The sequence below is a fragment of the Grampus griseus genome, assembly GCF_964374135.1.
Source record: "Grampus griseus genome assembly, chromosome: 2".
NCBI lineage: Eukaryota > Metazoa > Chordata > Mammalia > Artiodactyla > Delphinidae > Grampus > Grampus griseus.
The window spans coordinates 27,918,647-27,941,759 of NC_139018.1; the positions used below are offsets into that span (position 1 = coordinate 27,918,647).

General features: G+C 44.9%; 1 protein-coding gene across 7 annotated transcripts in view; it reads left to right on the forward strand.

Annotated features, from left to right (window-relative positions):
• The window catches only part of AREL1 (apoptosis resistant E3 ubiquitin protein ligase 1), a 43,676-nt gene extending 28,376 nt beyond the window's left edge, over positions 1-15,300 (forward strand). For 5 of the 7 annotated variants that reach the window (XM_082648224.1, XM_082648228.1, XM_082648225.1 and 2 more), the window contains exons 7-20: positions 234-414; positions 614-861; positions 2,974-3,051; positions 3,826-3,967; positions 4,079-4,200; positions 5,516-5,591; positions 6,119-6,228; positions 7,766-7,945; positions 8,119-8,244; positions 9,987-10,116; positions 10,204-10,262; positions 12,174-12,263; positions 12,690-12,865; positions 12,975-15,300. In XM_082648224.1, coding sequence (XP_082504350.1) covers positions 234-414; positions 614-861; positions 2,974-3,051; positions 3,826-3,967; positions 4,079-4,200; positions 5,516-5,591; positions 6,119-6,228; positions 7,766-7,945; positions 8,119-8,244; positions 9,987-10,116; positions 10,204-10,262; positions 12,174-12,263; positions 12,690-12,865; positions 12,975-13,077 — 1,821 coding nt within the window. In that variant the 3' untranslated portion in view covers positions 13,078-15,300. The remainder of the gene's footprint in view (positions 1-233; positions 415-613; positions 862-2,973; positions 3,052-3,825; positions 3,968-4,078; positions 4,201-5,515; positions 5,592-6,118; positions 6,229-7,765; positions 7,946-8,118; positions 8,245-9,986; positions 10,117-10,203; positions 10,263-12,173; positions 12,264-12,689; positions 12,866-12,974) is intronic. The other 2 variants (XR_014296356.1, XM_082648229.1) reach the window with 2 other exon arrangements.
• Positions 15,301-23,113: the final 7,813 nt, after the last annotated feature.

The following is a 23,113-nucleotide window of genomic DNA, read 5'->3' on the forward strand; positions in this document are numbered from 1 at the left end:
CCCATCTTGCCCTGCGTGCTCCCACCTGTCACTCTCACCCTCTCTAGTTCACTTCCATCCATCTCCTTCTCCCTGACTGTTGTGCCTGCCTTCCTTCATCTGACAATACCTATCTCATTAGTAACTGTGAGACTTCGATTAGCTCGTAGATAGGAAAATTCTTTGTAGGAGTAAATTACTGTGAAACAGGGAAAATTATGTATGGTTCATGTTGCTTTGTTTTCCTCCTGTAGCTCGGTCCTCCGGAAGAAGAGAGCACTGGTGTCTCATTTGAGAAGTCAGTGACATCCAACCGGCAGACCTGCCAGGTGTTCTTGCGGCTCACCCTGCATTCTCGAGGCTGCTTCCATGCCTGCATTTCATACCAAAACCAGCCAATCAATAATGGCGAATTTGACATTATTGTCCTAAGTGGTGAGTTGAGAGAAGAGCTGTGATTTAGTCCTCTTCTCAGGCCACTTGTTCTTTGCACGTCTGCATTCTTGTGACCAACCCCACAAATATTAGATATTTGAGCCAAACTTGGTTTAGAGCTCTGTGGACTAAAGGTCTAGTGATAGGTAACTTTCTCCCCTGTCTTGCACTTTAAACCTTATTCCTTGTTATACTTCAGAGAATGAGAGGAATATTGTCGAACGCAATGTGTCCACCTCAGGAGTGAGCATTTACTTTGAAGCTTATCTGTATAATGCTGCCAACTGCACCAGCACGCCGTGGCACCTCCCGCCCATGCACACAAGCTCTGCCCAGCGCCGGCCCTCCACGGCTCTGGAGGAGGAAGATGAAGACTCACCCTCTGAGTGTCACACCCCTGAGAAGGTGAAGAAACCTAAGAAGGTGTACTGCTACGTGTCACCAAAGGTTGGAACTCTCATTCTTGCCGCCCCCCTCCCCCCCACCAAGCCTGCTTGTAATTGGTATTTGGTTACAAAATCCACAAAGCAACAGTCTGAGAATCAGAGCGAGGTCATTGCCGTGTTGGGGTTCAGGGATAACTGAGGAGGCTGCTTCAAGTTGAACAGAAGGCCGTGCCTCCTCTTCTGTTGCCCATGTCTGGTTTGGCTGGCTTACATCTCTGTCTAGAGAGTCTGTGCCTTGGGACTTTAGAGCACCTGTAACTTTCTGCTGTTTGATTGCTTCTGGGAAGACTTTTCAAGGCATGGCTCTCAGAGTTTTAAAGAAAGCTACTTTTAACCATTAACAGTTTCTCACTAGTGTAAAAATTACTGTTGGACCCTTGTACTATTTCAGAATAATTTGATCTTTCATTCAGTGATTTGTGAAACCACCACAGATGTCATGATCCATGTACAGGATTGGAATAGAGACATTTTGGCAGAGTCAAGGAGGTGAACTTCCCAAGGCCCCTGAGCTAAGAGGCGCTTTGTCTTAGGGGTTTTCTTTTTTAGTGTTTGTCTTTTGCTTATTCATACAGACCTCAGAAAAATGAGACTCTCGAAACATCCCATTACATTCCTGTAATTGCATAGCCAAACCGGAGCTCTAATCCTGTCCTGTAATTGCATAGCCAAACCGGAGCTCTAACCCTGCTCTACGTTAGAACACTTTGCTACGCACTATTCATCATTTAAAAATCTAGCCTGAATTTGGCCTGGGGGAGTGGCAGAGGGAAATGGTCAGGCAGAGATAAAACAAGATTGGCTGTGACCTGATAATTGTTGAAGCTGGTGATGACTTCATTGTACTGTTTTCTCTTCTTTAGTATGTGTTTGAAATTTTCTTTAATGAAGAGTTCTTTAAAAATCAAGAAAAAAGTCTGACCTACTACATGTTCAGATAACAGGGTTTTAAAATTTTTATTTATTTATTTATTTTTCAATATTTATTTTATTTATTTATTTTTGGCTGTTTTGGGTCTTCGTTGCCGCACAGGGGCTTTCTCTAGTTGTGGCGAGCGGGGGCTACTCTCTTTGTTGTGGAGCACAGGCTCTAGGCGTACAGGCTTCAGTAGTGTGGCACGCGGGCTTAGTAGTTGTGGCTTGCAGGCTCTATAGCCAGGCTCAGTAGTTGTGGCTCACGGGCTTAGTTGCTCCGCAGCATGTGGGATCTTCCCGGACCAGGGCTTGAACCCGCGTCCCCTGCGTTGGCAGGGAGATTGTTAACCACTGCCCCACCAGGGAAGCCCCACAGGGTTTTTTTAATTTTTATTTTTATTTACTTATTTATTTATTTTTTCCGGTACGCGGGCCTCTCACTGTTGTGGCCTCTCCCGCTGCGGAGCACAGGCTCCGGACGCGCAGGCCCAGCGGCCATGGCTCACAGGCCCAGCCACTCCGCAGCATGTGGGATCCTCCCGGACCGGGGCACGAACCCGTGTCCCCTGCATCGGCAGGCGGACTCTCAACCACTGCGCCACCAGGGAAGCCCAGGGGTTTTTTTTAGATTAAAAAGTTATTGCATTGTCTTTTCTTTTATTGTAAATGGCAACAGACCTCTTTTTATTCTGACATAAAGGATTTTTATGAACTTTTTTGTATGAGACTCCTCCCATCCCCAACCCCCTCTTCCCCAGCAAATCCTTGGTGCTATTCAAATAGAGATAAAGCAGTGGGCGTGGGCCACTGGTGTTCCCTGTCCACTGACTTGGAAGAAGTCTCTCTGAGCAGCATCTGGCTAAGCAGAAGGAGATTTTGATTGTTTCTAGGTGAAGTGTTATCTACTTATAAAGTGAAAACCTGATATCAGATATTTGGAAATGGTAGTAAGACTTGAGTATTAAGATTATGAAATATCTGTGTGAAATTGCATGGTGAGCGTAATACTTTAAATTTGCTTGTTTTAAGATAGAGTTGATGTTTTCTATTTGATTTCAGTCCTAAATTATCTTCTTTGTTCAGAGAGGAAAAGGGTTATCATGAGAAATGTAGATGGGGGCTGATATTTGAATTACTGTACTCGAATAGAACCTCTTTATTTATCATTCACTTCATTTTCTATATGTTGGTCCTCCAGCAATTCTCAGTGAAGGAGTTCTACCTGAAAATCATTCCCTGGCGCCTTTATACCTTCCGAGTGTGCCCAGGAACAAAAGTAAGTCGAACCTTACATCCGGTTCATGTAGAGCAGGCTTCAGCCTCCAACGTCTCAACCTTTTCTTTTTTCCTTGAAGGACTTTTGTGGTTTCTGGAAGTTCTCATTGTGCACACAGGATTTATTGCCAGATAAAGAAAGAGTTGTTACCTCCTCATGAAGGATGTAGTTCTAGGAGGACACGTGCCTACAGAAACAGCAATTGGTAGCAAGTCAGAATACTTCAACAGTTATCTTTTTGTCCCTAAGACTAAGTTAATGGAAAGGGTGCTGGTAACTCTGACCTGAGTTTGGCTTCCCAGCGTGCCAGAGGTAGCTCTTTTAGCACCAGTAGTCTCATCTATTAAAAAAATTTTTTTTAAAATTTAAAAAGTGGGGTTTTTTTGTTTTAAACTCTTCTGAGCTTTTGGAATCTAAAGGCAAATCATTTTCCTCCAGCCAGTTTGCCCAACCTATTCAGGTGCTCATTTGCTGTTTCACATATCCTTCCTGCTTTTACCCTTCTTATATTTTATGTTGGAAAGTCTGTAGTGTTGCCTGTGATCCTTACTAAAGGTGGTCTCTGTGACTCGAGTAATTTAAAATAAAATCTGAATCTTAGAGCCCTGAGGTGAAAAACAAGGAGATGTACTCCTGGTAGGTACTTACTTGGGGAAAACAGGCTTAACTTGTTTCTGTTGGTTGGTCAGAAGGGCAGGGATGTGAAGGTTTTTTGCTGGATGTGAGGGCTTTATAGATTAACTCCTTTTCTTTTCTTTGTTTTCCTTTTGTTAGTTTTCGTACCTTGGCCCTGACCCTGTCCATAAGCTGCTCACACTGGTGGTGGATGACGGCATTCAGCCTCCTGTGGAGCTCAGCTGTAAGGAGAGGAACATCCTAGCGGCCACGTTCATCCGCTCACTCCATAAAAACCTAGGTGAGTTTGGACAGGGATTCTGCTGGGGTAGGCATTGACCCCAGATATCTGGGTGCCTGCACAGGTGTCTTATAATGAGGCTTAATCATGATGGATCTTGCTGCTCCTTAGGAGGCTCTGAGACCTTTCAGGACAAGGTGAACTTTTTCCAGAGAGAGCTTCGGCAGGTACACATGAAAAGACCACATTCCAAAGTCACCCTGAAGGTCAGCAGACATGCCTTGTTGGAATCGGTGCGTAAAGTTTCATCCCTGTCAAAAGTTTCCAACTAGAAACCTCTGTGATATTTGGTTATATTCTGCAGGTTATCTTTTTTATGAAACCCACATCCCTCTCTCCTTTAAACGTATTAAAGATGGTGTTCTATGCATTTGATTGTACTGCATTTGGGGCAGATTTATTGGAGGTATGTTATCGAAAGGAGAGACTAGTTGACACTTTGGCTTTAAGATCAGACTGAACTAGCTCCTGAACAATTTCATGGAACTCTTACTAGGCTGAACTAATCAGATTGCTTCCCTCCTCTTTGCCTTCATTATGTCATCTGTAAATAAGAAAAGATGCAGACAGATGACTATTTAACTTAAAAGCATTAAGGACAGGTGTTAAGTTGTTGTTATAGAAGAAAGTTCCTGTTATTGAATCCCAGGAATAGAAGAGCTCTTGTGGGATTAAAAGGAAATGATTTTTGTTGTCACTCTGGCCTGATGGAAAAGGAACGCCTGATGTGTGTCTGACTCCACTACATAGACACTGGCATAGTTCTTACGTTCCTTGAGAATGAGAAGACCTTGGTCCCTGTCCAGAAAGTGTTTGTGATATTTAGCTCTGGTAGGTGCTGCTGGAAACCCCTTTTCTCAGCCACATTCTCCTTGTGGCATGGCTTCCTGTTCTGAACCTAGCCTTGTGGCTAAAAATGTCTAGTGGATAGACTGTACTTTACTGAAAACCAAGACTCCTTGGTTCTCTTGCTGACAGCTTACTGATCTGAGCCATTGTTACTTCTTTATTTAAGAGTTTTCTCATTAATAAAATGAGGATTATTAAAAAAAAGAAGTTTCAACTTTCCAGTAAGGCAATGGTATAAATATGAATTAGATTATTTTTTTAATTTTAGATTTCTTCTGGAGATATTTACATTTTAAATAAAAGATGGTGGGCTTCCCTGGTGGCGCAGTGGTCAAGAGTCTGCCTGCCGATGCAGGGGACATGGGTTCGTGCCCCAGTCCGGGAAGATCCCACATGCCGCGGAGCGGCTGGGCCTGTGAGCCATGGCCGCTGAGCCTGCGCATCCGGAGCCTGTGCTCCGCAACGGGAGAGGCCACAACTGTGAGAGGCCCACGTACTGCAAAAAATAAAAAATAAAAAATAAAAAAATAAATATAAGATGGTAGTATTAAAGCTTATTTATGAGTAATATATTGCCTCCAGGCACTTGTGGTTATTACATGGACAATGGCAATGTTCTTGTGTTTTTGTCTTTAACACCCAAGAGAGACTGGCCAGTGTTCTGACAGTTTCCTTTCTTTTTCTTTCACTGCTTTTCAGTCTCTGAAAGCCACTCGGAATTTCTCCATCTCAGATTGGAGCAAGAACTTTGAAGTGGTTTTTCAGGACGAAGAAGGTCAGTTTTGAAATTTCATATTCATCTTTTTTAACTCTCCTTCCCACTCCTCCTTGTCTCCTTACCCCGCATCCACAAAAACAAAAACAACCCCCCTACACATACTCGCCACCCCTGCCCCAGCTTCTTTTTCCCTGGGAAAAAGAAGTCATGAGTCAAGACAAAAAGGGTGGCGTTTAATGGCTAATAGCGTGGTAGACCTTGTAAAGCACATACATACAGGGACTTGGAGGGAGAGTTTGAAGCAGAAGGGTAAAGTAACCTTTGTAGAGAAATGTCAGTTTCCTAGGCTCTCTGATCTGTATCCCCACACTAGGAGGCATTAGCTTAGTGATCAGAATACCTTTAATCCTACAGAAAGAGGGGATTTCAATAAAAGTCCATAGCTGAGGTGGGATGGAATGGGGGACACCAGGGTGGTGGAATGCAGGAAGTAAGGATCGGAGAGTATAAAATGATGCATAAATGAACAAAAGTGATAAGAGGTGGTAGGCCAGAGTCACTTTTTATTTTTATTATACTTTCAGCTCTGGACTGGGGAGGGCCTCGCCGGGAATGGTTTGAGCTAATCTGCAAAGCACTGTTTGACACCACCAGTCAGCTCTTCACGCGATTCAGTGACACCAACCAAGCATTAGTGAGTCTGTGACTTCCGCGTGGGTGGGAGGAAAATGTGGATTGTGTTACAATGAAGAGACTAATAAGAGTTTGAACTAATCAGATTGCCTCCCTCCTCTTTGCCTTCATTATTTCATCTGGAAAATAAGAGAAAATGCAGACAGATGAATATATAACTTAAAAGCATTATAATACAGTGGCTATTCTACTCCTTAGTGTTTTAATAATTAAGCCACTTTTCTCAAAACATACCTGAGGGCTTCCCTGGTGGCGCAGTGGTTGAGAGTCCGCCTGCCGATGCAGGGGACACGGGTTCATGCCCTGGTCTGGGAAGATCCCACATGCCGTGGAGTGGCTGGGCCTGTGAGCCATGGCCGCTGAGCCTGCGCGTCCGGAGCCTGTGCTCCACAACGGGAGAGGCCACAGCAGTGAGAGGCCCGCGTACCACAAAAAAAAATAAAAATAAAAAAACATACCTGAAGCAACTGAACTCTGTATAAGATCTCTCTCTTTTTTAAAAATTTATTTATTTATTTATTTTTGGCTGTGTTGGGTCTTCGTTGCTGTGCACGGGCTTTTCTGTAGTTGCGGCGAGCGGGGGCTACTCTTCGTTGCGGTGCACGGGCTTCTCATTGCGGTGGCTTCTCTTGTTGCGGAGCACGGGCTCTAGGAGTGTGGGCTTCAGTAGTTGTGGCTCACAGGCTCTACAATCATTGTGGGGCATGGGCTTAGTTGCTTCACGGCATGTGGGATCTTCCTGGACCAGGTCTTGAGCCATGTCTCCTGCATTGGCAGGTGGATTCTTAACCACTGTGCCACCAGGGAAGCCCCTGTACGAGATCTTTGACTAGGTGGAGTAGAGAAGTAGACTTTGGCTGAAAGAATTTCTGGTTTAGGGAAAAGGCATTATATCATCCAGTGATTAACTTCCGTTTGCAGCCAGGGACCATGAAATAAATATAAGATTCTTCAATTTAACATAAGTCTATCTTCGCCCTTTATCCTCCAATCACTTTTTTTTTAAAAAAATAAATTTATTTATTTATTTATTTTTGGCTGTGCTGGGTCTTCGTTGCTGCGCGTGGGCTTTCTCTAGTTGCGGTGAGTGGGGGCTACTCTTTGTTGCAGTGCGCAAGCTTCTCATTGCAGTGGCTTCTCTTGTTGTGGAGCATGGGCTCTAGGCATGCGGGCTTCAGTAGTTGTGGCACACATGCTCAGTAGTTGTGGCTCGCAGGCTCTAGAGTGCAGACTCAGTAGTTGTGATGCACGGGCTCAGGTGCTCCGCGGCATGTGGGATCTTCCCAGACTAGGGCTCGAACCCATGTCCCCTGCATTGGCAGGCGGATTCCCAACCACTGTGCCACCAGGGAAGCCCCATCCAATCACTTTGAATTACTCAGTGGTGGCTACCAAACAACTAATGCCATTTGGATGGGCTCTTTGATCTTAACACTGAAATTTTTGCTCCCTTGGGATAGAGTTGGGGAGGGAGGATCTTCACAGAACTAGGCTTGAAGAAAAATGGCCCAGGGCCTTTTAATCTTTCTCTTTGACAGGTGCATCCCAACCCTAATCGCCCCGCTCATCTGCGCCTAAAGATGTATGAGTTTGCAGGGCGCCTGGTGGGCAAGTGTCTCTATGAGTCCTCTCTAGGAGGAGCCTACAAGCAGTTGGTCCGAGCTCGCTTCACCCGTTCTTTCTTGGCCCAAATCATAGGACTGCGTATGCATTACAAGGTAACTCTTAGGTGTGCATTTTCTACTAAGGCCCCTGGCCATTAACTCTGGAATCTCTCCACCCTCAGCTTATTATTCTTAAGTTTGAATGTGTAAGTGGTTCCAGGCAGTTACAAATTTCGTTTCTGGGTAAGAGTAGTCATGTTCTGTTCTGTGTCTTTCTGTCTCCTCAGTACTTTGAAACAGATGACCCAGAATTCTACAAATCTAAAGTTTGTTTCATCCTCAACAATGACATGAGTGAGATGGAGCTGGTCTTTGCAGAAGAGAAATATAACAAATCAGGTCAATTGGATAAGGTGAGAGAGAACGGAAGCCTGTGGGTCCCATTTCCCACCCTTCTGTAGAGCAGGGCTCTCTAGTATAACTTTCTGCAATGATGGAAGTTCTCTGTTTGTGCTTTTGAGCACCCAGAATGTGGCTGGTATGACCAAATAACTGAATTTCTAAATAACCACATGTGACTAGTGACAACCATATTGGAGAGCATAGCTTTGGGGCACTGCATCCCACACTGTATGGTCTTGGCCTATTTAAGTGGAGCCAAAGGCACGTATACCCATCCATCCCACCCATTCCTACTTTCCAGTAGAGAAAGAACTAAGTGATAGTGAAGTGTCACTGCACAAGCAGCTTTGGAAGGGATGACAGTGTCTTTCTTAACATTAGGGGCAGGGAGGTAGATGACTCCTTTTTTTTTTTTTTTTTTTTTTTTTTTAGATGACTCCTATTTTAACACTGTGCGTATATATTTTTAAACTTTTTACTAGAAAATTAATGGCCGAAAGTATTTGTGATGCAAGTGTGGTTTTGTTTACATCCTGGGGTTAAATAATATCAAATGGTAACGATGAAGCTAAAGTTGCAGTTATAAATAATTGAAAGCAAAATAGCGATGACTGAAAATTTGTGATCACTGGTAGCACTGAACTGATAATCAGATACCTTTGGGAGCACTGTGGGGATCCCAGCTGATGGCCTTTGCACGTGCGTGGGCGGAGCCTGTCTTCCTGACCCAGCACTGCAAGATGTCTAGAGTCACTGGAGTACTGAATTAGGGTCCACAGGCCTAGGGGAGTACTGATTTTAAATGGATTTAATATAAATACTAAATCTTAGTAATTTACTACTTAGGCTACTAGTTAGAAATGCTTACACACGTAAAATAAAAATATCCAGAATTGTGCACAGTAACAGAAAAAAAGTCTTACACATTTAGATCCATTGAGAATCCTTGCTCTGGAGCAAAGTTCCGTCCCTACCGTGCTGTCGTCAGGACCTTAAAATCTGATCTTGTAACTAAATGGAGGCCTTTACTGCTCACCTATGAAGACAACCATGGTCATTGTACACAGGTTTTTCTGGGGTTGTGGCATTAAACTGTGCTTCAGGGCTTCCTCAAAGCTCCCTTAGGAGTTATTTATTGGAAGGAGTGTGCCAATTCTATTTGAGAATCATGCAGTTCAGCTTTTTCTTTGCAGATAGAAAAATCGGGAGCCCAAATATCTAAGTGACTGAAATCCTGTAGCAAGTTAGTCTCCAAGTATCAAGCCATGGCTTTTTCCATTGACTCACGTTGGCAGTAGAAGAATGTAGGGAACATCTATGCCCATCTTCGAATTTTTGAGACCTGAGAAGACTTCTTCACTACTTACATAGTTTTATTTATTCTCAATTGGCTCAGGGGGTTAAGAGAAGAGGTCAGTAATGGTTCAATTTTGGATCATAGAAATGTTAAAATGTTGCTAACAAGGAACCATAATATCTTCCTGTTGCATCACCACTGTTTGACCAGGTCAGAGGAGACTTACTGAGAGACCCACTTCAGAAACAGTAGCGAGGAGAATATATAGCAATAGCGGTAGGAAACCTTAAGCTTAGTAACTAAATAAAACCAAGTGTGCTGAAAACCTGAACGCACAGTAGGAACTTGTGACCATGGTGGAGTTCAATAATGCTGTGTTTGTGGGACATACTGGGCAGATGTCATCTTATAAACTCCAATCTACATCCTCTCCCTGTCTTTTGTCTCTTCTTTCAGGTCATAGAACTTATGACAGGTGGAGCTCAAACCCCAGTCACCAACGCGAATAAAATCTTCTATTTAAATTTGCTGGCCCAGTATCGGCTGGCCAGTCAAGTGAAAGAGGAAGTGGAACATTTCCTAAAAGGTGGGATCCTGTCTACTCTTGGCTTTGAGGTGAAAATACTTGTATCCATGGTGTGGATATGGCTTTAACTTGGCTACTTTGTTTCAGGCCTGAATGAGTTGGTCCCTGAGAACCTTTTGGCTATTTTTGATGAGAATGAGCTTGAGGTAAGTGCTTACAATTGACACCCCCTATTCTTGGCTTGCTTTTTATTATGCCCACAGGAACTGGATTACTGCACCTTCTGTTATGAGATGCAGTAGGAAAGCCCTTTAAGTGTTGGTTTTACTTTTGTCACTCTTCCATGCATGGACCCTTTCTCCAGCTTTAAAAAAATTTGAATGTGAAAATTAGGAATCAGCAAATTACTAATTATGAATAGTAATAGTTAATATTTATTCATCAAATATTATTGATAATGGTCAAGTAGTAAAGAATGTTGGTATCCTATACAGTCTTTGTAAATTCTGTGACCTTTAAAGTTGATTTAAGGGAATAATAGAATTTATTTGTTCAGACTGTTTATTGAATGTCTTCTATATGCCATGTGCTTTTGAAGAACTGGGGAGCTAGGAATGAATAAGACCAAGTCCCTGTCCTCATAGAGCTACATTCTAGTGAAGGAAACAAACCAAAAGATGTGATGCATTTCACAGCTTTGTGTTACAACACTATATAGTTAATATATTCTTATTTTAGATCCTGTAACACCCAAAATGTGGCTATAAGATGGTAAATACCTTGCTATAATTAGCAAAATTGAAGTTCCATGAACTTCAGGTATAGACAAAAAATAAAACCAGTTTGCTCTTACCTGCTGCTCACAGATGATACACACAATGCAGGTTACTAGCTTTAGCTTTAACTTCCCGTAGCCTTTATGAGGGGCATGTTTCTGTAAACTATTTCCTGTAGGGAAGAAGTTCTTCTTTAAAAATGGGGAAACAAAAAGTAGTTTCAAGTAGTCTTGCACAGTTTTTATCCTTATTAATTGAATTGGCTTCGAAACAAGAATCAAAGTCTCATGCAATTTTCAACATGTTTTATACCTTTAGATATGAAATCTGAATAATGAACTCTCCATCTCTCAGCCTGAAGTTTCTGACAGACCTGTCACCTCTTGCTGTCATTTTCTGGGCTGAGGAACAGCTTCTGGTGTAATTTGTTTTATCCTGAAGCAAAGCATTTGTAACAATTCATAAAGTGCTTAGGAGGGAGGACACAGTCTCTTAACGGTTGTTGCCCATCCTGCTCTTAGTTACTCATTAGCTTAGCAAGTTCTTTTTGAAGGAGCCAAGCTTCTCAGGCTTAATTTGGGCTTTTCTTTTCTTTGATTAGGTTGTTTCATTCTTTATAGCTATTGGATGAATTCTTAGAGTCTGCTAAGTAACTTGCTGGATCTTGAACCAAATTAGAACATCAACAAGATGTTTAGGGTTCTGATGTCATTAATGTTCTCATTTTTTGGCATTCTTTTTCATTTATCTGACCAAGTAGAGGCAGGGCTGAAGGGACGGTAGTAGAAGTTCAATCCAGAAAAGAAGGATGGATCCTGGGAAAAAGGAAAGGCCATCTAACAAATTCATAAATGCGGCTGGGGTTCTTCATGAAAGGGGAAGGGCCTGCTTTTTCCCCTGGTATTCCCAGGCCACATGCAGAGTGGACAGTCAGTAAATACTTGGTTCCCTTTCTGTCCTCTGTTTCAATTCAAAATAATATATAGCAGCAGTTCTTAATTAGGGGTGCGCATCAGAAGCCCTTGGGAAACTTTTTCAAAATACACAAGCTTGCAACCTGTCCCTAGAGATTCTGATTCAGTAGGTCTGGGGTAAGGCCATAGGCATCTGTCTATCTATCTTTTTTTTTTTTTTTTTTAAGCTGTGTGATTTTTACCACACTGGTTAGGAACCATTGGCCTATTATAATGGATTTTCCTGAAGCATTCTGGCATTCTGACCTCACCTTATGTCTCTTTCTTGGTGTTTTCCGTATTCCACATTTTGCATGTTAACATACTTTGACCTTATGGTGGGACTTTGCCCCTCTGACTATCCTCGTAACACCTGACTATTCTGCAGCTGCTGATGTGTGGGACTGGGGACATCAGTGTGTCCGACTTCAAAGCCCATGCGGTGGTCGTTGGTGGCTCATGGCATTTCAGAGAAAAGGTAAGTGGGCCAAATTTCTTTTAGTCGAATTTGTGCTGTCTTGTAAGGAAATAGTTTCAGAAGGAAAAAGTCAAGTAGTCGGAGAAGCAGACATATCAACTGGGATATATGTGGGAAAGTGATATATGTGGGAAAGGCAGGTGGTCATCCAGGCAGACGGGAACCCTGGTCCCTAAGGGCTGTCACGCTACTGCCACAGAGGCAGTACGTTGGAAAGGCAGAGAAATAGAACCAAGTAATCAGCGACTACCCTCCTGACCGTGTAACAATATCAATTCCTTTTAAAGAGGTTGTCGACTCTAGCCGTTCCTACCTGCATGCAGTAACTGGGGCCCACCCCCACTTCAGGATATCCTGTTCCTTCCCCAGGGGTCAAATCCTAAGCTGCACATAGGTGTGACCCCAGCCCTGTGCTCTCCCTGCCAGGTCATGAGGTGGTTTTGGACCGTGGTTTCCAGTTTGACGCAGGAGGAGTTGGCTCGGCTGCTTCAGTTCACAACAGGCTCGTCCCAGCTACCACCTGGAGGCTTTGCCGCCCTCTGTCCCTCATTCCAGATTATTGCCACTCCGACCCATAGCACGCTACCAACTGCACACACGTGGTGGGTATCTGACTGCCTGGTGCGTGCTGTCACGGGGGATTATCTTTCCAGCCCTTGCCAGTGTTTCTGGTGGTGTGAGTTAATCACTTCTCTCCCCTTGGCCTTCCAGTTTCAACCAGCTGTGCCTCCCTACGTATGACTCATATGAAGAGGTGCACAGGATGCTGCAGCTGGCCATCAGTGAGGGCTGCGAGGGCTTCGGCATGCTCTGACCACTCTCTTGCCATCCATTTGGCTCCCGTGCTTTCTGGAGCATCCGGGTGCACGTAACAGACACAACCACTGACCCTAACGTACACAAAACCATCAGCCAGAAGCTGCTGCGTGCTCTCCGTGTCTGGAGTATTCAGTCACCTACAAGCCTTGTCCTTCCCTCGCCCCTCCTTTCCCATCCCCCCCCGCAAGCCACTTTGGCAGGTACATAATCTGAGCAACTCACTCAGTCACGCGAGGAGGGCCATGCTGCTATGCTTGCACTTGGTTCTTAGAAAGCTCTCAGTAGCCGGAGTGGCACTGGACTACCTCTCATGGTGACTGATAGAACAAAAGGATCTTTTCTGTGGTGTCAGAACTGGAAAAGGAGCTTTCCTTGCAAGCGTTTCTGGAAATGATCATTAATCCACAAAGAAGAACTCCCTAATAAGCTTTTTCTTGAGTATAAGCATGTGAGATAGACAGACCTAAGAATGTGAAAGATAGCTGGGCTGTTGCCTCCAGTGCTGAATGTGATTCTCCTTTAGGCTTATGGGGCATGTCTAGGCACGTGGCTGGCTTGAAGACTACTGATGCTTGTCCCTGAGTTTGTTCTTTACACTGAGGTGTGGCTGGGCTCGGCCACTCACCTCCAGCTCATGCGGTCTGCTAAGAGCTGGGGGTTCTTTAGATTTCTATTGAAGAAACTTTTGCAGCAAGAGATTGGGACAGTATGATAGCATGCCACCGATCCCTGGTTCTCTCTTTGCTTGGTGTTCCCTGGCAGCACTAAGGCAAGGGAAAAGGAATCAGTAATTTAATTGCTCCTCAAAGGTCCTTAGGGTCAGGACACAGGGAACACACATAGAGGAGATACATCAGATGATAAGTAAACACCTAGCTGTCCCAGTTACTTCCTGTCACTCCATCAGTTACCAACAAGGGCAGCTAAAGAGGGAGGAAGATAAATTAGGTTCACTGTTATGTGATGATGGAAGAGAACCTGCAGCTGTTTCTTGGAAGATGACAACCACCTTTTTCATTATGATTTGAATGAAGACGTTTTCAAGACTCAAAATCTCATTGAATTCCCAAATTTCTGTTTCTAAGAAGGCTTTGCTGCAAGCTACCATTCCCAATGGGGCGTTCGACTCTGAAAATATTTACAAGCCATCTTTATTGCCAAAACCAGCAAGTACAAAGAGTCCAGAGATGAGGCGGGACTTGCAGCAATGCCTTGGCCTCCTGGAAGCACGCCTGAGCCCTCCTGTTCCCAGAGATCACGAGGAACAAGCCTTCCTGAGCTGCTACAATTCCTGCCTGACCTCACTCCTTCGCAGTTGTCATTTGTCCTTCTTGGCATGGGTGCTGACCTCACTCATCCTTGGGGTCTAGGATCAAGCATCAGGGCCTCTGTACCCCAGGGTCCTCCATGCCACACGGTCACTGCTGTCCTCAGGGACCAGGACAAGGTGCTGCTGCCTGCCCCGGTGTTTTCCTATGGGATATGTACAGGCAAGTTTCATCATCCCCCGGGAAACCTGATGCTGCCCCTCGGGCCCGGAGAGGGTTTCCAGCTGGGGGGCACGTGGGTTGGTTCTGCTGTCTTTGGCTGTTGTTTCTCTTCTGGATTCTGCATTCTCCTCTCCAGAGACTCATGCTGGAGCTCAAGTTGATTTTCTTGGTTAGATCTGTCCTTTTAAGCTCTAGTCATAGCACTTTTCAGAGCATCCTGGGTACCATTGCAGCCCAGCTGCATCCTGCAGTGGTCCTTAGCCCCAAGGTCTTTGTTTAACAAAACCCTTTGGTACTGTTGTGGTTTTCTGTTCTTCCCGTTTACCCTCTCTCTCCTAACTATTCAAAAGTATCTTTGCTCGTTAGGCCTTTCCTTTGACCTTTTTTTCTAATCCTGCTTTGGAACTAGCCAGTGTGGAGAGAGGTACACCATGTCGGAGAGAAGGAAGAGTGTCTGTTACTTCTTGAGCAGTTTTCTATTCACGTTTCTTATTTTGGCCAGCTTGTTTTATTTATGCCCTTGTGACCCAGATGCTTGGGGAGCCAGCTAACCTCCTGGCCTTTAGTCTCTTCAAAGGAGACCAGGCACCAAGTGAACACCAAGGAAGATGTCGGCATGTTTCTAGAACTTCAGCAGAAACCAAGCCCTGCTGCTGCAAATTTGTCAGGCCAGACAAAAGGGCCAGACAATTGCAGCAATAGTGTAAATATTTTGTACAGTAAATAAATGAATGTTTAAAAGGACTAAGGAGCAAGTGACTGCTTTACGTGATGATTCAGGACTTAAATTGGAGGTGGGGAAGGAACATAAAAATTTAGAAATGTTTTTGCATTTCCCCAGTAATGCCTCAGTAGCAGTCAGCTTGGGGTTGAATGTACTCCCGGACCCCTGGCCTGGCCCAGACTTTCTTGCCCTTTCACCCTTCCCTGATTGCTGTCCATGGTGCCAGGCAGGGCCACAGTGCCTGCTTGCACAGAGAGCCAATGGCTGGGACACGCAAGTGCTTGTGCTCAGCTCCAGAAGGAGAAACCAGTTTGGCAAAAGTAGAGGATGTCTGTTCTCATCAGTCTTTTAAACATTAATTAGTTGTTGTTTTAAACATAAGGAACTCAGTGTAGAAAATTTGGAAATTAAAAAAAAGTACAAGAAAAAAAGTTACTTGCCATCCAGAGGGAATAACACTTTGGGGATGGCCTTCTTATTTGCATATAATCACACATGTATTTCTCAATGTGCCCTTGACCCTCCCACAAAAGTTTGCATATGGCAAACAAAAACCCTGTTCCTCAAAAGTTTTTGGGTGGCAGGCGGGACCAATTCTTTTCTAACCACAGATAAGCTTGGCAGAAAGACAAGATCAGACCTCTGATTTGAGCCTTGTAGGAAAAGTGTTAGGGACCCTGACTTTCTTGGGGAAGTAATCATGGTGTCTTTGTGCATTGGTTCCCATTCTGGAAAATCAAAACAAAATCCCCTTTATAATTGTTTTTCTTTTTGTTTTGTTTTTTGTCATTTTTTGTTTTTGTTTGTTTTGTTTGGCCATGGTGTATGCCTTGCGGGATCTTAGTTCCCTGAGCAGGGATTGAACCCTGGCCTGGCAGTGAAAGCGCCGAGTCTTAACCACTGGACCGTCAGGGAATTCCTCTGTAATAGTTTTTAAAATACAGATTATTTTTTCTCCCCACCCCCACCTCCCAGACCCAGTGGATTGGAATCTTAACTTGAAAATTACTGCTTTAGAGTGCATTCAAGGTACTCCCACCTCATCAAGCCCCCTTGAATGGTATGAGATGTCTTAAACACACAAAACAAAATTCTATCCCTCCAACTTTACACTTACAGGTTATTTAACGGTCCTACATCATTTACACATGCTGCTCTTGTGGCTTTGAACGGGTCACTATGAACATTTGTCACTGAGTGATTTCATCCCATCATGCAGTTATTCATAAGACTCAAGAGGCTGGTAGAATTGTTCTTAAGTTAACACAGTAAAATACTGCCTTCAGCTTCTCATGCACTGTTACCTTCCAGCCACTGCAGCTCAAGCTCTGAGACCTCTGCCCAGCTACACTTCTCTTAGGACACAGTAGAGGTTCTCCAGCAGGTGGCTTGACCAGCGGGCTCCTTACCTCTGCTTTGGCTTCGCTTAGGCCCTCAAGCATAATAGACCAGCTCCAGGTATCCTGTTATTCTTTTTTTTAAAAATGAATAATTCCTTTTTTCTTTTATTTTGAGATGAACATATTAAAAAAAAAAAGGCATACAAGCATGTACATTTTAACAAATAATTATAAGGGAAGAGCACATGTAACCACTATCCAGGAAAGAAAGAAAACATTACAGCACTGCAGAGCAAGTCTCCTCCCACCCTTCTAGAGGTAACTTTTCCTGACTTTTAGAATAATTGTTTTACCAGTTCCCTGTTCAAACAGCCTGCCCTAAAAAATCACAGTGGGGAGGGGGAAAAAAGAGCCCATGTGATCTTTTATTTATTTATTTATTTATTTATGGCCGTGTTGGGTCTTCGTTGCTGTGCACAGGCTTTCTCTAGTTGCGGTGAGCAGGGGCTACTGTTGCAGTGTGCGGGCTTCTCATTGCAGTGGCTTCTCTTGTTGCGGAGCACAGGCTCTAGGTGTGTGGGCTTCAGTAGTTGTGGTATGCAGGCTCAGTAGTTGTGGCACACGGGCTTAGTTGCTCTGCGGCATGTGGGATCTTCCCGGACCAGGGCTCAAACCCGTGTCACCTGCATTGGCAGGCGGATTCTTATCCACTGCACCACCAGGGAAGTCCCCGCATGTGATCTCTTGATAAGATGCTAACCAAAGTCAATTTCTCCATAGTAATTCCTATACCTCACAATTAGTTTTAAAAGTCTTCTGAAACCATCGTTGCCCCGTGAGAATCTAGTTCCCGTTCCTGATGCTGAATCTGAGGAATCATATTCAAAGACCACCAAGTCTCTCTGCAGAGGTTTTTCCCCAGATATCCTAACTTGGATACTCCTTTGCTTTTATACCCTGAAGAGGTTTTATGGATTGATCTAATGTGATCATGAGTCTCTTTGGTGGTCAGCAGCAGGTTCTTGAGTGTAGTAGTATTGAAAATGACTTGGTACTAAATTGTCCCCCAAATTGTGGGATGGGCTAGTATTTCTGATTCAGAGTACTGAATCTGTGCACCTTCTAACAGAAAGCCATCCCAAAGTGCTTGGAGAGCTTAGGCTTTTGCTTGGAGTACAAAGGGAGGGGATTTAGAAATCTGCAGAGGCTGTGGTGATGATCTTGGTCTGTATGTGATAGAGGGGTGCTGCTAGTTGGGATATGCCTTGCTACAGATACCTTCCTTACCAGATCAGTTCACTTTAACGTTGCTTGTATATGAATACTTTGTGGTAGCCACAGCAGGGACCTGGTTCGCTCTGGTGAACTCAGGTGTGGTCTCTACAAGATGCTCAGTGAATTCCTGGTGAGGAGATGTAGAGGACACAGTCTCTTTCGAGAAGTTAGAGGAGTGTTAGCTATAGTCCTTTTTCTTTTTTCGGTACGTGGGCCTCTCACTGTTGTGGCCTCTCCCGTTGCGGAGCACAGGCTCTGGACGCGCAGGCTCAGCAGCCATGGCTCACGGGCCCAACCGCTCCGCGGCATGTGGGAACTTCCCGGACTGGGGCACGAACCCGTGTCCCCTGCATTGGCAGGCGGACTCTCAACCACTGCGCTGCCAGGGAAGCCCGCTATAGTTCTTTTGATATGGCATCAGAGGTGGCTTTAGCAAAGTTGTCCAGGTTGTCAGTAAGGTCCTGGCTTGTTAATACCAGCCAGCAGCCACAGCTTCTTAAACACAAGGTGGAAATAATGTTGATACGTCTAGGGGCAGGGATCAAACACACTAGCACAGAACCAGAGCATCTAGTCACCTTGTAAGAACAGTAAGAGACTCCCCTTGTAGTCTTCCTTCAGGGAGGTGATGGATAATTTATCCAGGATGAAGCCTGTGGATATGGTTGCTACTTCCTTGCAGTCCCCAGTTAGCAGGCCAGCAGGGCCTTTGTAGTCTTTGATGGCCATGAATGCCTTAAACCATGCTTGGCCGGCCAACCAGGCAACTTTCCGAGTGAGCAAGGTCTTAGGACTTCATCTCTTAGGGGTGACTCTAGGAAGAAGTCAGTCGAGCTAGGTGAGGATATAAATTTCTTTTACAAACTTCATTGTGTCCTAGACCAGGTGGCTCCTCCCGATGACAGGAACCTACCTGTATCCTGTGTTTCTGACTCCAGAGGCCCTGGGCCTCCAGCCTCCCCTGCAGGACGGTCATCTCCTGTCATTTGGCCTTTTCTAAAAGAAGATGCCCCTGAATGCTTTTGCATCCAGTGTGCAGAATGGAATCCTCAAAGGGTAGAGAGCCATGAATTGATGAGCTTGAACTTTCATATTTTATTTTTAACTCCCACGGTTCAACCTTGGGCAAGACAATCTTTTAGTATTAGTTTTCTGACCTGCAAAATGATGTTGTTAACTAAAGAAAATTGACTAATAACTTGGAGCCCTTGGAAAAGTTTTCCTGTATATAATATGTGTGACACCATATTGATTATGGCTTAGGGCCCTGGTAACTTCCACAGCAGGAGACTGTATGGGTCTGGGGGCAGTAGGGGATGCTAGAGTGGATGACTGGTATGCGGTGGGGCTCTGGCTCCACCTTGCCATGTCCAGGCAGGCCAGAGAGAATGGGTATTCAGGACACCTAGTCCAAACACCTGTGAAGAAGAGCCCAGGTCAGAAGAGACCACCTCTCTCTTCTTCATGTGACCCTCCAAAGGCCAGAGGAAGGATTTGAAGGGACTGCATCTCAAGCCATGTCATGTGGTAGGCAACCTAATACCCTTTACTTGCCTTAACTCATCTGATTACTGAATCGTAGTAATAGCTACCGATTTTTGAGCTCTTCCCTTATGCTAGGAGCTTTAATATATATTGTCTCATGTTGACAATGACCCTGCAAGGTAAGTCTTGTTTTCTCCATTCTACACGACACAGTTGAGACTCAGAAAGGATAAGTAGCTGCCATGGTTCCTTAGCTAGTAAGTGGCAGAGCATTATCTGAACATGGGTCTGTTTTATGTCAAAGCCCAAACTCCTCCCACATTGCTGTTTTGTCTCTAGCAGGTTAGCTTAGACTAAGAAACAACCCAGACACTGGGCCACCTGTGTTCACTGACCCTGTCTCACATTCACTTGGTGACACTGTGTGACAGATGAATACTTTACCTTTGTTTACCTGTCAGTCATTTGAGGCTTTGGGACTTATGAGGAGAGGGCCCTATTGATTCAGCATAGAGAGCTTCTAAGAGATAGAGCTATTGGCAGTAGCTCTAAAATTTTTTTGTGTAGAAAGTTCCAAAGAAAACCAGCTAATGACTTGAGTGAAGTGACTTCCAAGTTTAAATGAATCCTGCATAAAGTGTACAAGACACCATTGAGGATATAACTGAGGAAGAATATCCTGAATTAATATCCCAACTTTGGTGGAAAATCCATAGGTTGCAAGCAAATGAAATACTAGAATGAGGTCCGACATGCTACCCAATACCCTGATGTTTATCTCTGGTAACTAAGTCTGCAGAAAAAGCCTCATTTAAATAAATCTTTTGTCTCTAAACTCTCCTGACATGAAACGCAGCACCATTTGGCATAGGCCAAATCCCTGGTGGTTATCTTGCTGAGGAAGTAAACATTTTCAAGAATGCCAGAGTTAAAGGGAGACACACACCTCAAACAAGACTGACTCTATTGGAACTATAAACTTAGTGTCTTCTGCAGGGTGAGGGGTCCTGTGCCTCTCTAGGGTGAGGTCACTGTTTCTATGGATTTGCACATGGAGGAGTCTTTCTGAATCTTCCCATCTTTTGATGGGCCAACAGTGTTCCCTCTCTACGCAGAACTCCCACTCGAAGGAGTTGCCAAGACAGTCTTCTGTTTGCCCATTAGCAGAGTCAGGGATATCAGTATTTGCAAGCCAGCTGGAGAGCCTTTGATGGTGTTTATGTTATGTTGAAAACAAAATGTTGTGTTATTATGTAAGAGGAAGATTATGTGTGTGTCATCATTTTGTGCTAGTTCTCATAAATCCTGGGTCTAATCCTACTCTCAAGTTGTCATTTCATTTCCTATAAGTGTACCCCTTGCCCCCACTACCAAAAAAAAAAAAATCTGATGTTTCTGTTCCATCACTGGCTTGATGGCCTCCCTTTTCCCTTTAGTTCTTTGCATCTCTGCATTTCAGCAAATATCTGTGGATCAGGCACTATGCAGGGAGCTGGGGACACAAGATAGAATGTGATCCCTGCTTCTGAACAGCTCACAGTCTCATGGGGGGAGACAGACACATAAACAATGCATTTTCCTTAGAGTTTCCTTCCCCCAAGGCTTGAGCACCCAAAGCCATCACCACCTACCCCCATAGTTTCTCTCATTCCTGTTTAATCTGGTGGGGGAGGGGCATTTCTGTTTATGCATTTAGAGATATTCCAAAGGATAGAGTAACAGCTGCAAGTGAAATTTGTTGAGCTCCTTACACATATACAAAGGGAGAGAAGTTAGTCTCCCTGTTGATCTTCAGAGAAGCAAGAACCCTTGCAAGGATGGATTCCAAACCAAGACCCCGAGGAGCAAGCCCCTAACTGTGCCCTAAGTGCCATCACGCCTGAGCCGTTCCCAGGAAAGGGAAGTCGGTCATCTTAGGACCCCACTCCCCCTTTAACCTTCTCTCCCAGACAAAGCAGACCTGAGGTGTTGACTTCGGCAGCAGGGGACTGGCTAGTAGCCTGCAGATCAGTGAATGAAAGTAAAATCTTGAGTGAATGGGGAGAGGGACGTATCTCCAACACTAACAGCAATCAAAGGGTTCCTACTATGGTCAGAATAACTAGGGGGTGGCGAGGAAAGACAATGTTATTTCCCAGGAACCAAGAGGCATGAAGAGGCAAATCAATTTCATGAGTAGCCATGCAGTTGGTTGTGGCCACTATAGGTGGAAACACAGCTTCGCTCCAGTTTCCCCTGACGTTTCTCAAACCCAGGAAATTGGAGTCCTTGGTCATGTCTTTGTAGTGTGCTGCAGCTGATGCTTAGTCCTCTGTGGTTTGGGCAGATCTTAAAGGTGATCCCCCTGGCTTCTGGGCTGGATCGCAGCTGGAGGGGCCATTGCCTTGAGGATAACTTTCAGGCTTCTTTTCCCAGAGTGATTTCTCTGATATCTTGTCATGGTCACGCCAGGCTGCATCTCCTCAACAAGTCAGAGCAGCGGAATTACACTTGGGTGTTCTCCCATAATCTGACATTTGCTATCCCGGTAGGGGTAGACAGACGTGTTGTCGGATCCTGGCAGGCTCACGTGTGGCGCTCTGGAGAGGTCTGGAGGTGGGTGTGGGCACCACAGCGATGCATCTGTCTGCTCCATAAGGGTCTGGTTTCAACAATTCTGACTGAGATCCCGCTACACCTTGAAAGTTCTATTGTTTTGGCATCCAAGCTGTGTATTCCAGACAGCCTATCATACTCGGAAGCAGCACGAAACTCTTTTGTCAGATCATATCTTGAGTTTTGGCTCCAAAAATATCATTGGGGATTAACTATGGGAGGATTAAAAAAATAAAGCAAAACTCCAGTCCTGACTTTTGGGGGTCAGGCTGGGCTTAGGGGCTTGGCATGGTGGGGAAAGGGGGCCAAGACAGTGGTTGGCACAAGGATATGGAGAACTTCGGAAGCAGAGCCAGAGACTCTGAGGACTGAGGCCCAGGAAAGCCTGGCACGAGTAAACGCTGGGTATTTAACCAGGAACAGTCGCTGTTTTTCTCAGCCTTGGCAGTAAGTCAGGGCAACAAGCAGTTCTAGCAGGGTCCACATCCTTCCTGTTGTCTCCACCCCAGCCTCACTCCTCATCCCAAACATCTGCTTCAGATTTGGGCCCTTTCCTTCTCCCCGATTCCTGTACCAAACCACGGGTGGCAAGGGTGAGGGGTCTGCAGGTGTGGGACAAGGAAGAAGAGGAGGAAAACTCTGGGAAAAGCTTCTGAAACAGAAAGGTTCTGTTTCAGGTGCTGCAGAAGGGTCTGACCTTTTTTTTTAATGTGCCTATATATCACCAGAATCTTACCAGTAAGTTGTTTCCCTCTCGGGGTAGAGGGAGCAACCAAGGGAGGGAATTGGGACCAGCTGGGGAAATCTCCGGGCATCACATGGCCTGCTTTTCAAAGGCAGCTCAGGGTCACTGCAGAGGGAGCAATAGATTAGTTCCCACCACGAGCAGTGGAGTGGTGGGGAGGTGCTAACGAGCTATTAAACACCTCTTCTCTGGCGAGCAGCTGCGATGACAGCCTGTGAGCCAGAGCAGCAGAACTAGCCTAGGACTGGAGGCGGCAGGAGAGAAGAAACAAGCCAGTGCTAGCCGTCAGTCACAGAAGCCTCAGAAGTCTCACTAGAAGGGATCTAAGTTTCTCTGGTACTTGCCCTGAAATCCCAATCCATTTTAAGTGACAGGGA